The sequence below is a fragment of the Sinocyclocheilus anshuiensis genome, unplaced genomic scaffold (genome assembly GCF_001515605.1).
Source record: "Sinocyclocheilus anshuiensis isolate Anshui unplaced genomic scaffold, SAMN03320099.WGS_v1.1 scaffold1289, whole genome shotgun sequence".
NCBI classification, from domain to species: Eukaryota; Metazoa; Chordata; class Actinopteri; order Cypriniformes; family Cyprinidae; genus Sinocyclocheilus; species Sinocyclocheilus anshuiensis.
The window spans coordinates 769,756-784,923 of NW_015549731.1; the positions used below are offsets into that span (position 1 = coordinate 769,756).

General features: G+C 36.0%; 1 protein-coding gene across 1 annotated transcript in view; it reads left to right on the forward strand.

Annotated features, from left to right (window-relative positions):
* The window catches only part of LOC107660804 (nucleophosmin-like), a 17,198-nt gene extending 11,747 nt beyond the window's left edge, over positions 1–5,451 (forward strand). Inside the window, exons 7-9 of the mRNA XM_016450227.1 lie at positions 1,971–2,028; positions 4,493–4,576; positions 5,382–5,451. Of these exons, the coding sequence (XP_016305713.1) occupies positions 1,971–2,028; positions 4,493–4,576; positions 5,382–5,432 (193 nt within the window). The 3' untranslated portion in view covers positions 5,433–5,451. The remainder of the gene's footprint in view (positions 1–1,970; positions 2,029–4,492; positions 4,577–5,381) is intronic.
* The last annotated feature ends 9,717 nt before the right edge of the window (positions 5,452–15,168 follow it).

The following is a 15,168-nucleotide window of genomic DNA, read 5'->3' on the forward strand; positions in this document are numbered from 1 at the left end:
GGCTCCTCGAGCTGAAGGGATCCCCCGAATTTGGTGGAGATCCGCCGGCGTGTTCGCGAGATAGTGACACCAGCCAACACTTTCACTTCAGTAAGGAGGTCTCTCTGAAACGCAGCAGCATTCAAGCGTTGTCTTATTCAAACGTAAGTGCCCTGCGAAGTGGACTTCATGATATTCCGCCATGATTCCAGTTCCAAGGGAATGTACACGTTACATTCAAAGGGCATTAAAGTGCACGAGGCGTGAATTTATATTTATTTACAGAGCTAAATTATGTCACACTTCACACTTCTCTAGTAAGTTTCGTCTGTGTGTGAAGACAGTAGCGCAAATCCGTGAATGAATGTTCCAAAGTGAAATAAACTTCAACGGAATAAAGTTGAATGGAATTGAATTAAAGTTGAATAAACTTCAACTTTACTGTTCAGTGCACTGATGTCAGACTCATTTTGAATAAAGTTTATTGTTAAATTGTGCCAAAAATGCCCTGCCTCCATCATTACATATCTTTGTCACGTCATTATAAGTGTTTGATCACCACTTTTGGGTGATCATTGCAAAAAATGTGTTTATGTATATATATTCTGTTTATGTATATACTGTATTCTATATATAGTACCAGTCAAATGCTTGGACACACGAATGGGAAAGTGTCCAAACTTTTGACTGGTACTGTACTATAATATACACAAAGAATATATTTTTTAACTCCCAAATATCGGTATCGGTATCGGCCCCAAAAAACCCATATCGGTCGGGTTCCCGAATCTCCACAGTGGACGTGCATGTTTCATACAGATTACATGAGCTGAAAATATCTGTTTTCCATTTGAATTGGTTCATTTAAAAGTAGACATTTTGCTTTCTATAGATATATTTTTCATGTCTGTGAGGCAAGCACTGAGTTTCGGTTGCAGTTTTAGTTTTTTTTTTTGGTTACACTTTACTTGAAGGGGTGTGCATAAGACTGACATGACACCTTCATAATCATGACATGACACCTACATAATCATGACATGACACATGTCATGAATATGATGTCATGAATATGAAGGTTTTTTATGCATGTTTATGACAACTGTCATTAAGTGTCATTCGCTCAGTTATGTAATTTTTAATGCAAAGATGACATTGTTTGAGATGTCTTTGTTATGGGCTATGGTTAGGGGTAGGGGTAGGGTTAGGTCAAATAATGTCATATTTGCATTAAAAATGACAACTGAGCGAATGACACTTAATGACAGTTGTCATAAACATGCATAAAACCTCCTTCATATTCATGACATGTGTCATGTCATGATTATGAAGGTGTCATGTCAGTCTTATGCACACCCCTTCAAGTAAAGTGTTACCTTTTTTTTTGACGCGCTCAAGTTCACAGAGACCTAGACTGCAGAAAGTGCAACCTGTTTGCTTTCATCATTTTACAAAAGCACAACGTTTTGTTTTGTGAGTGCCCACAAATAAAAGTAGACCTTTTACAGATTCGAAAGATGTATTACTCTGTATGAACAAAAATGACGGAGTATTTTAAGTTAAATGCAAATGATCGCACAGAGTGACCGCGCTACTATTCAGCTTCCATACTCCACACAAACACTTGAATAGCGCACATTTTTTCTAGGTTAACGTTATGTAATGATGCTACTACGTGCATGTTTCAGATGATAAGCCAGATGAGGTTCCAAACAAAACGACCGTTTGGATGTCCATACCGATGTACTGTAATTACCACATAGACCAGCTGTTAATAATGACTTCGCCACTTCCTGTGGATTTATTTATTTTTGTCCCAGCGACTAATACAATTTTGATAGACTAAGCCTCTTCTCATCGACTAACGGTTAATCAACTATTAGGGGGCAGCCCTAGTTTTTACACTCTCAGTAAACTAATTCACTTTGAGAGGATCATCTATATTTTTGTTCGTTTGAAAAACGTCTGCATTTTTTTGCTGTCTTGCTTTTTAGAGACAACGACAAAGAGGAAAAGACTGTTGAAAAGAGCCCCATCAAAACCACTCAAAAAGTGAGTCTTGCCACTTCTTTCCATTTATACAGTCAGGAAAGAGGAAATGCTGTGTTTTACACTGCCATTCAAATGTTTGGGGTTGGTAACATTTGTAATATTTTGGAAAAAAGTTTATTATGCTCACCAAAGCTGCATTTATTTAATAAAAAATACAGTAAAGCAGTATAAATATTATTGCATTTTAAAATATTGTGTTTTGATTTAATATATTTTAAAATGTAATTTATTCCTGTCATGCAAAGCTGAATTTTCAGCATCATTACTCCAGTCTACAGTGTCACATGATCCTTCAGAAATCATTCGGATATGCAGATTTGCTCCTCAAGAAACATTTCATATTATTTTCACAGTTAAAAACGGTTTGCTTAACATTTGTGTAGAAACCTTGACACATTTGGTTTTCAGAATTCTTTGATGAATTCCATAGTTCAAAAGAACAGCATTTATTTGAAATGTATTGAAATCTTTTGTAACATTATAAAAAGTAATTTATTGTCATAGTGGATCACTATAATGCATCCTTGCTAAATAAAATTGTTAATTTATTCAGAAAAAAACCTACTAACCCCATACTTTTGAACTATACTGTTACATTTCTGCATGTTAGCGCTGCTGTCCTGAATGAAACCAAGTGAACCCCATAGTGACCAGCAGGTGCCAGTCTCTGCCTGAGACAGAGCATGTTGCCTCATCACATATTCATCACCACCTGTTATTATCCCATCAACGTTGAGAGCACATGACATTCTGTCTGTCTCTTCATATAACACATTTTTCCTCTCTCATATCACCTCAGTGTCTTATCATCTTGATCATATCTTGTTTGCATCCTTTCTTCATCCGTCTGTTTTCATAAACACCGTCTCTCTGTCAGGATCGTAATGATCACATGTACACTGTTAAGATCCACAGACAGTCTGACTTCACCTCTCTATCCACCGCTTGCTTGTTTGGGGTCAGAAGATTAACATATGAATAAGAAATTAATACTTTCATTCAGCAAGGACGTATTAAATTAATCTAAAGTGACAGTAAAGACATTTATAATTTCACAAAAGCTTTATTTTTCAAATAAATGATCAAATATATTTTTTAGACTTTCTATTCATCATAGAATCTTGAAAAATGTGTCATGGTTTCCAGAAAAATATTAAGCAGTACAGCTGTTTTTAACATTGATGATACTAAGAAACGTTTCTTGAGCAGCAAATCAGCATGTGTCACTGAAGACTGGAGTAATGATGCTGAAAATTCAGCTTTGCATCACAGGAATAAATTACATTTAAAAACATTTAAATAGAAAATGGATATTTTTAAATTGTAATAATATTTTACATTATTACTATTTTTTACTGTATTTATGATTGGATAACCCCTTATTTCAAAAACATAAAGAAAAATCTTACAAATTCCAAACTTTTGACAGGTAGTCAATATATAATCTAAAATGTATGTAAGTGAATGTAGTTAAAATCAACATCTAAACTATTTATGCACCATTAAAACGCAGTGGAAATAAACCAAAATTGACAACCATAATAAAAACTAATAGCCCTGCTGTGTGTGTGTGTGTGTGTGTGTGTGTGTGTGTGTGTTTAAATGTTTGAAAGCGCGTGACATTGTGTTTGTATGTGTGTTTAGAGATCAAAGCGGGTACATACCTGCTCTGTGAGGACTGATTCCTGCCCTGAGGGGGGACGACAGACGAGCTCTTCTGTCACACTCCACATCCTCCCTCACCCCCCATCCAGAATGCTTTCTTCTCTTCTCACAGCTTTTCAATGTCTCACTCTTTCTTTCTTAAGACGTCTTGATCTATCTTTGACCCATCAGGTTTATTAATTCAGTGTTCACTTTGCTGTTAACACTTTCTAGTGTTAGGTTTATACTAAGTATAGGTCTTATAATGTACTGTAACTTTGCTCCTGAGAAAAACGGCAACTATATAACTAGTTATAAGATGACGATTTACATGATCAGTATTGTTTATAAGGCCTAATGTTGTGTGTGTCTATAAGGTGTGTATAGGCTTCATAAAAAAAGTGTAAAGTTAATATTTCTTTATTTCAAACTTTTTTTAACTAGTCTTTCTTTTCTTCCAATGTCTGTTTTTCTCTCTGGGGTATAGAGTTATAGAGCAATGACATTGTCCTGTGGTCCCTTTAGGCCGTGACTAGACAGGCTGCGCTTTCTACAAATTACTGCTCTCTTTCATCACGGCTCTCTGACAGCCCGACTGAAAAAACATCCGAGAAGTGTATTGTGTTACATCACTGAAGGACAAAGCTGTTACAGTCACTCAATTCACAAACATTATCCGCTGTTATGATTCTAACACTGAGCATGACAGGTGACTGGAGCTGCTCTGTCTTTGACACGTGTTAAATATTTTCTCAGCTCATTTTAACCTGGGATTGCAATCTCTCTCTCTCTTTTTCTTTCTCTCCGTCAATTTTTCCAGACCCCAGAGAAGAAGAAAAGTGCAGATAAGCAGAACGGCTCTCCAGACAAGAAAGCAGGGACATCAGGGAAGCCCCAAACGCAGGTAAGTTATGATTTACTCTTAGCAACACTTCAGAATAGATGTATGACAAAAATCTTCAAATCAGTCACTTCATGGTAATGGTGTAATATCACAATACAGCCATTTTTGTTGGAAATCTACCAAAAAATTGTTTAAATATGAAATATCCATGCCTATATTTGGATAATTAAGCAAACTAAGTTTCTTTTTCAAATGAAATGACAAAATCTATTTGGTCTTATTTGGTATTTGATGGATGCAAACCAAAAGATAAGATTATTCATAATAAATTAAGTCTGGCATTGGTGCAAAAACAGCTTCACATGATGTAACACTAAAAAGAAAATGAACACGTTCTGATGGGTCACCACAAGTTGTAGGAGCCGTCTGGGTTTCAGGTTTTGGTATTCAGTTCACATCCCATTTCCAAGCCGTGCCAACCAAAAGCCAAAGTCTACCAGTGGATGCCAGAGGTAATTCTTACCAAACGTCCAGGTGCAGTTTAGGACGCCGACGACATGGCAGCCGCACAGAGAAAACCACGGGATAATGAGACGGCCTGTCTTTGCTCACGATCAGCCAACACCGCCAAAAGCAAAATGTAAATTAGACCAGCAGTACCCCTAAAGATAAATGTGTGCAGCAGCATTCAAAACTCCAGCTGTGATTAGCTGAAAACCGCCCAGTCTTGGGAGGACACGATGATCCCGAAGCCATTATTTCTGGAATTTTTTTTTTTTTTTTTAAGAGTGAATTCACTTAATACACTTGGAATAATCAAGCGTTTTAGAGAAAAATATCTTGACATTCAAAGTTTTTCTTTTAGGTCATGGAAAATACAAATTTCCTTGTATTTTCCCAAGCAAGGAAACAGTGAAGCTGATGCTGGTGGCAACAATCCCAAAACACCCAATTTGAAGGGTCATTTGTGGTCTGCTTTAAAACAACAAACTAGTCTCAAAGCCACGGCCTTCTGGCAGGGTGACCGATGTTGGGAATCTGAAATGCATTCACCAGACTTACTTGTAATCACATTTACAGCGTAAAATTGAGAGAGAAGTTGAGAGCACAAGTTGGGTTGCAGAAGTAAAAATATATATGCGTGTATGTATATGTGTGCTTTAAATATTTTTTTTTCTATTTTTGTTACACTCCAGACCCCTTAATGACAAAGCAGAGCAAAAGCCACATTTGTGATAGCTTTAAAGAAAAAAAATGAAATATCATACTGTCCTGAATATTTACACCCTTTGCTCAGGTGGATCCCATTTCTCTGGATCCTCTTAAGAGGATGTTTCTACATATTGATTGGAGTAAATCTGTGACTAATTCAAAATGATTGGACCTGATTTGGGAAAAAAATACACAGCTGTCTATAAAAGTTCTAACAACTGAAATGAATTTCAGAGCAAAAACCAAGCCATGAACTGTCTGCAGAGCTCAGAAACAGGATTGTGTCGAGGTACAGATTTGGGTAAGGCTGTTGCATTGAAGGTTGCCTCCATAATTCTTAAATTGGAAGAAGTTTGGAACAACCAGGACTCTTTCTACAGCTGGCAGCTTGTCCAAACTGAGCAATCGGGGGAGAAAGAAAATGGAAGATAATCCCCAAAATCTAGGAGTGCAAAGCTTGTCCCATCATAACCAAAAAGACTAGAGGCTGTAATTGTTATCAAAGCAGTGTTATCATCATTAACTAAAACCTAAACTAAAACCATAAAAACATTTTTGTTACTTGAAACAAAATACGTTAGCTGAAATAAAGTATAAAAAAGTAAACTAGCTTTAGCTAGTTTCCATGGCTTAATTGTTCAGTACTAAAATAAAACTAAAACCAATAAATACAAAAATGTATATAGTTTTAATTACTTTATTTATTAGTTTTTATTGTAGTTTTTAGTTATTTTAGTACTAAAAAATTCATGCAGATAAAATACATAGACATAAAAAAACTAACAAAAATGACCATTTTTACAACTTTAAATTAAAGTGAAATTATATACAAAAATTAATTTAATTCAAATTATTAACAAAAAAAATAGTATATCAGTGATACTAAAATAACAGTAAGTTCCAAGTTAGGTCAATATGTAATGAGATAATGTTTTTTTTTTTTTTTTCAAGTGACATTTTATATTGTACTGCTGTTTATGATTCAGATACATTATTTACAGTGTTCCATGGGAAGAGACGTTGATTACCTTAAGAAAGGGCACAGCCTCGTCTTTTACTTCAGATATTTTCTTCTTTTTTGCATCAAATAAAATGTTTTTGTGTTGTAATTCATCACAGAGCTCTAAAGACAGTTTTGTCTTTGTCTGGAGAAAATTAATGGAGGAAAAAATCAACCAATGCAGTTAAAAAGTGGGCGGTCACTGTTGCGCTGTATTGAGTGCTTGTGGAATTTCCAGATTTAAATTTGCTCATAAATGTCTCTCAGGCTTTACCTTTCAAACATCCCAAAGTGATTTCACAAAGAAGATGACCAATTACCTAAGTGGGCAGGTTTTCTGCTGGTGACAAAAACAAAAGCGAGACTGAACTTTCACCACTTATTTAAATTTGTCTGACCTCTGACCCCTGGAACACACCCCTTCTGGACAGGTATAAACCTTTACAGGGTGACTTTTGGTCTTTGCATTCAAACCCGGACCACCTTTAACACGTAAGCACCCATACAATGTGTGAAACATCCCTTAACAATGTCAAAATGAGTTTCCCATCGTTCCCGCTGGCAGTTCACTTGACATAACAATGTAAGTCTCAGTAAGCTTGTTATTAGCATCTTAAATGCTTGACGTGAGGAGCACTAATTACCTACTGTTATAGAAACACCTGGGGGGAGCTGTGTGTGTGTGTGCACCCACATTTAGCTAATTCCATAATGGCCATGTTCTGGTGCAAGACATGGTTGTTAAAACACCTGACGAGATTAGACAGTCAAGCGGACATCCTCCCATCTTTCTCAAACTCTGGCACTTTTTACACTTCTGTTTCCGGTTGGCCACTCCTCTGCCTTTAGAAATCATTAGGGCTTGGTGTTGGGTGTCCCTGCAGGCCATGAAGTGAGCGGAAACCGTGTGCTCTGTCATTAAAGTGTGGCAGATACTGCATTGCTTAACACTTTGCATTCTCCCATCAGAGAGCTGTATATCTGTATGAATGCATGAAGAAAAGTTGCTTGCATTTCACACTGACACGCACGAGCAGTTGTGGAATGCTCTGTAAGACTGTACTTGCGTGTAGAAACAAGTTTAGTACAATAGTATGGGACATAACTGTAAGATACCTACATCTGTGAAGGGCATGTGTGCTGTCATAAAGTATACAAGAATATTCATGCATAAAGTCAAGTTGGTTTTATGCTAGTCTGCCTCAGCCGCAATGCAAACAGACTGTTCATTGACCGTCTTATGGTAAATGCTTCCTCAAAATGGCAGTTTCTATTCTGATTGGCTAATTTCTTGCAGTTTTAAGCACGTTTGCATTATCCACTTTGTCTAATTTCAGATTCGCTTGCCTGTTGTGTAAAAAAGTGAATTTTGGTTGATAGGCTTTTTTTGATAGGCCTAATTAGTTTAAGTTCTTTCTATCAATCCAAAAGAACTTAAAGTATCATGGTTTTCTTGAGCTGCAAAGCAGCATATTAGAGTGATTTCTGAAGGATCATGTGACACTGAAGACTGGAGTAATGATGCTGAAAATTCAGCTTTGCATCACAGGAATAAATTGCATTTTAAAATTGTAATAACATATCACAATATTACCATTTTTAGGGCATTTGTGATCAAATAAATGCAGCCTCGGTGAGAAAAAAAAACACTTTCTTGAAAAACATTAAAGGGGTCATATGATGCTATTTTAAAGATCATTATTTTGTGTATTTGGTGTAACAGCGCCTCCAAACTTTTGACCACTGGTAGTGTATTTACATTTATGCATTCGGCAGGTGCTTTTATCCAAAGCGTCTTGCATTGTATTGTAGGCATACATTTTATCAGTTCATGCATTCCGTGCCATTCCCAATGCCATAAAATATAATCATTATATTTCAGTCAGAATGAGAAAATGAAACGGCTGAGTAGCTGTGTGCTTAACTGAGTTGTTATGCCTTTAGTCAAAAACCTGCCAGAGCATACTAGTAGCTTAGACAGTGGACACCGAGACGAGGCTGAGATGATGGCTGTATGGACACTTGTAAAGTCGATTCCTATTAGGCAGCTGAGACCATTACCTGTCCTAAAATACATACAAACTGCATTAGTGTAATAGAGCTGCGAACAATGTGCAAGATCATTCGTAATGTCCCTGATTGTTAAAGGTCAATAAAGTTTGTAAGTTACGCGCTCGATCACGGCTCAGTGGAGTCGCATGTGTGTTTGTGTGTATAGAGGACAGCTGATTACATCAAATACTAGCGTGCTAATGATTAAGTGCCGTCCCCTGGCATCTGTAATCAGTGTCTGGCTTAGATTAAAAAGCTCGCTGCACTCTCTGTCTGTCAGCTGTCTTAACTCTACAGCTGTCCTTTCCCAACACACAAAAATGCCCTGCTATATAATGACTGCACCACACCAGGCCTCTCTGGCCTTCTGCCAGTCCTGTGTGTGTGTGTTGTGAGTGCATTTGTCCTTTAATCTGATACCTTTTGATCTATCGCATGCAAGTCAATTGCTACAGAGGAAAAGGGGATTATTTATTTTGTTCTTACGAAGAAAGACTGGAAGACATTGTCCATTACTTTATGTTCTTCCCTCACTTTCTTCTTTCATCTAGCAGGACCAAAAGTTCTGGAGGATTCTTGAGGGTTGTTTACCCGTTCGCCTTGAAGCTGAACTCATACACAATGCGTGTCATGATGCGCCTAGAGATGCTTTGGTTTTGTGATGTTTTCACTGTTTTGAAAACCAAACTCAGACCAAAAATAAATAAAAAATAAACTCCGTTATTTTTGTTTTCACACTGTACTTGGCCCTTTAAGTGGACTTGCATCTTATTTTAGTACATTTTAGGCCCAATCCCAATTCTATTTTATACCCCTTCCCCTACCCCTCCGCCTACCCCTTCCCCATGTCCCTTGAAACAGAGTGTCAAGGGGTAGGGGTGAAAATATTCCCCTAAGAATTGGGACACCACTACTATGCTGTCACACGTCATCATACGTCGTCTAGCTCCTTCAGACATGAAAATATGTTGTGGCACTCTCGTGCAGTCTATAATGATATGACGTTAGTTAGCAAATATTAGCGTTTTTTTGCAAACATTTCTTTGAGTAACATGACCGTAAATATGAACTCACAATTGAATGTAACATAAAACAAATGATTACTTTTCGTTAAAATCTTTATTAATGCCAAAAATGCTTACATTTATGTGTCTTTTTGTTCGCTCGGCATGTTGCCCCTGAAGCCGGTTTACGCTGAGATAATTCATACCCCTTCGTTTGAAGTGTGGTCCCGAAAAATCTTCGTTTGAAGGGCTGTCTGGCCCTTCCCCTACCCCTACCCCTCCAACCAAAAGAGAATCGAGACACCCCTACCCCTTCACGTGAACGCGCAAAACCGAGGGGTAGGGGAAAGGGGAAGGGCTAAGGGGTAGAATTGGGATTGGGCCTTAGTGTCTCTCAAGACACTTTCCATTCAAACTATTGTGTATATATAGGGTTAGTTTAGCATTATTTATATATGTTTGTAGTATATATGTAGTATGTATTTGTTTGTTAATATTTTGAATTTGAATGTATGTATATATTTAGCTTTAGTTTATTTCAGTTTTATTAATTTTAGTACTTCAGCTAATTTTATTTCAGTTAGTTTCCAAGGTAATGAACTGTTTTTTTTTTAAAGTTGTTTAGCTAATATTTATAGTTTATTTTATATATCTTTTTCTACTAACTTTTTTTTAAAAAGAAGAATATACAGACATGAAATAATCACTCCACCTCTCAAGATGGTCTCAGTTGGGTTCACTTTAAAGGTTACTGAGGTCATTTGAAGCATTCATATATTCACATATGCCAAAAGTCTTCATGCTTTACATCTTCATTTCTTCCCTCCATTTCCATCTTTTCACTTACTGTGTAAAACAAGGCTCTATCCATCAGTGTAACCCTACAATCAATGTGGATTCCTGGCTGGGCTGCATGCATGGACAGGCCAGTGTGTGTTTGTGTGTGTGTGTGCTGCAGAGGGATAGTATCTCTCTGCTGAAAGCTGGACACACACCTGTGCCCAGTGAGCACACACAGACCCGAACTTTTAGAGGGTGGACTCCAGATTCTTTAGTGAACTTGTAATAATACAGACATTTGCCCTCACAATCTCCTATACTATGAGAGAGCATCAGTAAGCATGTAAAACATTTTAATTTTAATGCACCAATGCAGACCCCGTTTACACCTGGTAAACTTTGCTGGCTTTGAAAGAAAATTACCATCCCGTGCAGTCACAAAATCAGAGACTTGCCCTCCAAAATATGGTCACAAGTGGTCACAGGAGATGCTCCTAGCATCTGCTACAGCACCTGTGTGCACTTGAGGTGAACTGACTTAAAACATCAACTGTGAAACCTGAAAAATCCTTCAGAGGGACATTCAAAAACATATTTAAGATTTATGTTTAAATTGCATATAACATTCACCATCCAGTTGGATGAATAAATTAATATGATGCATATTTGCCAGTCATACATAAATGAAACGGGTAAGAAATAGGCACATAGTTCATTTTAATAATTTGCATCTATTTGATTGATTTAAATAATCATATTTTCAAAATGCATTTATTCACATTGTTCAGAATCAGCATAAATCTGTTCATTGTGAAAACGATTACATTTATTCTGTTGAAAACTATTAACATCCTTAAAATATGGCTTGAATATTTCTATGTAAAAAAACAATGTTTAGTTAAAATTTATGAGATTGAAACAAACTGGATTCATTGATTATAAATGTATAAACCAGATTATTGTGTATTTAAAACTCATTTAGTCTGTTAGTACTATTACAGAAATCTTACTGGTTTCTTACACGTTTCATTTATGTATGAGTACAAATAAGCCTCACATTAAGCTTATGTTCATATCAACTATATAATATAAATTCTCTCAAAAATGTATGAGTTCAATATAAGGTGGAAGAATACATCCACTAGTACATCTGTGATGGAGAGGATAAATATGCTCACTTGCATTTGTTTTCAGACATTAAATTTCATGTTATGATGCTCTGAAACCAGTTTCTTCTTACAAAAAAAAGTGCGTAAATTGCAAAAATTACTCTGAAAAGTGAAGTTAAGTTTGAGAAAACCTGCAGCGTCCTTGGTTATCATAATAATGGACATTAATATAGTTTAAAAGTGTTTTTGTGGCCACGGTGTAATAGTTTTAATGGTGCTCATACAGTAAGTTGTGAATCTCTGTATAACATGAGGGTGTTTGGAAATGATAGTCTTGTCACTGAAAAACAAGTCATTTATTCCTCCTCTTGGCAGAGCGTCCCGTGACCGTCCTCCCACCGCATCTAAGAGCTTTGGGCTTGTCGTCTCCTGCATGGAAGCAATAAAAGGATCATTTGTACCCCTCCAAATTTGTCAAAGGGTGCTGTCATTAGTGCAGAGGTCTGTGGGCCAGACTAAGCCGCTGATTATTAAGGCTCAATGGGTTAAGGAGCCTGCTGGTGAATATTATGTATGAGAATAAACTTTTTTTTTTGATTGTACATGGCCTCTTGTTCTCAATATCTAACATGATGTGTGGCACTGACACTGACACTCTCGGACGAAAACTTTAACTTGCACAATTGTGCTGAATAAAGATGCTGTTTTCTTCTGTAGAGCTGCTTTATACTAAATTGAATTTGTTTCATAATTGACAAATTTTGCAGCATCATCACTGTTATTGAACTCAACTGAATCAACATTGAACAGCAGAAATTGATTTGTCTCATATTTGATGAAGTTTGCATCACTGATTCTGTTATTTTCCTCTTTTTATTACTGTGAAGCTGCTTTGAAACATTGTATTGTATAAAGCGCTATATACATAAAAGTGACTTGACAAACTTTTCTAGATGAAAATAATTAACATTTTTCTTGTTTACAGACACCACAGAAAGTAAAAGACAAGTCCGCAGCAGGGCCTTCTGGGAAGACTCCCGGCACTCCCAACCTGAGTGAGGTCAAAAGCAAACTTGCATCAGCAGCTAAAGAGGTACAAATACTCAACATATTCCCTTTCACATTGATATTTGTCTCTCTGCTACATGTGGATGCATTTCTTTTCTGTAATCACACACATGCCTTAGCCCTGACATACAAACAAACACACACACATGCTGTGTGTTAACAGTAAGTAGGCTGACTTAGCAGATGATGAGGTGCTCAAATGTTAATGAGGTGTCTGAGTTAAAGGCCGGAGGGGGAATGAGCAGCTATATGACATCATCATGTCAGGATTATCCAGTCCTTCTGAGTCCACCTGCTCACTTCCTCAATCAGTTCGCAAATGCATCCCCTGACTACTAAACCTCTTCATCCTCACATCCTCAGATCTGTAATAGCCTCCTGATCTTTGCGAGTCTCTCATTACATTGCTCTGTTTTTGAAACCAATGCTGCTCCTTTAAATGTTAAATGACTGCATGCAAACACACCATGCAGTGAGATGCTATAATAGGATTTTTTTTTCTTAATGTGAATTTACCTCATGTGTGATATGCTGTTTTTCAGTTTGTCAAAACGAACAATGCAAGCTATAAACTATGCATCCAAGTAGGCAGTAGTACAACACCATAAGCAGATGTTTAAAACTGTATATGCAATATTTGATTTTAAAATATGCAAAACTCTCTTGTATCGTCAGCACCACCTACACTATTGTTCAAACACTTGGGGTTGGTACACGTTTTTAATGTTTTTGAAAGAAATTTTATGTTGAACGAAGTCTTAAGCTCACCAAGACTGCATTTATTTGATAAAAAATACAGTAAAATCAGTAATATTGTGAAATATTATTACAATTTCAAATAACTGTTTTCTATTTTAATACATTTTAAAATGTAATTTATTCCTGTGATGCAAAGCTGAATTTTCAGCATCATTACTCCAGTCTTCAGTGTCACATGATCCCTCAGAAATCATTCTAATATCCTGATTTGCTGCTCAAGAAACATGTATTATTATTATTATTATCAATGTTGAAAACAGTTTTGCTGCTTAATCTTTTGTGGAAACTATGATTGTTGAATACAAATGTGACATTTTTCAGAATTTTTCAATGTATAGAAAGATTGAAAGAAGAGCATTTATTTGAAATAGAAATCTTTTGTAACATTATAAATGTATTTACTGTCACTATTGTTGTTTAAGTATTAATTTCTTTAAAAAAAAATCTTACTGACCCCAAACTATTGAATGGTAGTGCACATACTGAGGGACTAGTCAATTATTGTCTGTGTGTTTATATAATTTATATTCGTTTTTTCGTAATATGTCAGTATATTGTTTATTTATTTTTATTATTTTTTTTTTCAGTTTTAGTTATTTGAGGACATCAAATTAAAACATTAAGTCAAACTAAATGTTAACTTGGCACCTAGCTGAAATAAAATACATTTTTGTTTTTGATATTTTATTTTGTTTCAGGAATTATTTTATATTTTTATGCTTTTTTTAATTTAAATTTGTAAGTTTTAGTAAGTTGGTTTTGTGTTTTTATCATTTTTATTAGTTTTGTCAATTAATTTTTTATGAATCTTTATTTCAGTTTTAGTTATTTTCGTACATCAAGTTAAACTAAATTAAAAATTAAATATAACAATGTTTTATTTATTTATTTTAGTTAGACTTTTTTATTTCAAGTAACGAAAATGTTTTTAGGTCATTTACACAATACCATTGTAAACTGAAAACTTAAAGTTTTTTAACCCATCTTGACTGCTATTTTACACAACAACAGTGTTTTGGGGGCCTGAAAATGCAAACAAAAAATTTGATTTTGAATAATCAAAATAATGATACCGTTATTGTCTGCGTGTAAACTGTCAAAACTCTAAAAAACACACTAAAGTGTTTTTAGTTGTTTTCGCGAATCTGTGTGAACGGCATCATTTTGACAGCTTTGTATGTGAAACCTTTCAAAAGCACAAAGGAAAAACTTCCTTTTCCAATTTTTAGCGCATCGTTGTCGTGTCGCGTAACCCTGCCTCAAGGGGGCGATAGAGTTACCTTGAAACATTTCAACATAGATGTTATTATTCAGGTCACTAGGTAAAAAACAAGTGAAATACTTGCATTTGAGTATATTTTAGGCCTTCTGTCTTACTGGGACAGTTGGGGGTGTCATACTGAGTTCTTTCTGCTGCTCTCTTTTTTTTTTATTAGCAAATGAAATATGTACTGATTGACCTCTTGGCATTCAAAAGAACAGGAGGGAGCTGTCACACCTGACATCTTTAGCTGTGATTTAAATCCCTCCTTCACTCATTACTCTCTCGCCGTCTCTTTTATTCTAGAGCTTTTTTTGCATTTGTACGTGTCAGGCTGGGTGTTGACCTAAAATATTGCAGTAGTCTAAAGCAGCCCTCACAAATGGCCACGTTTGGGTCAAAAGAGA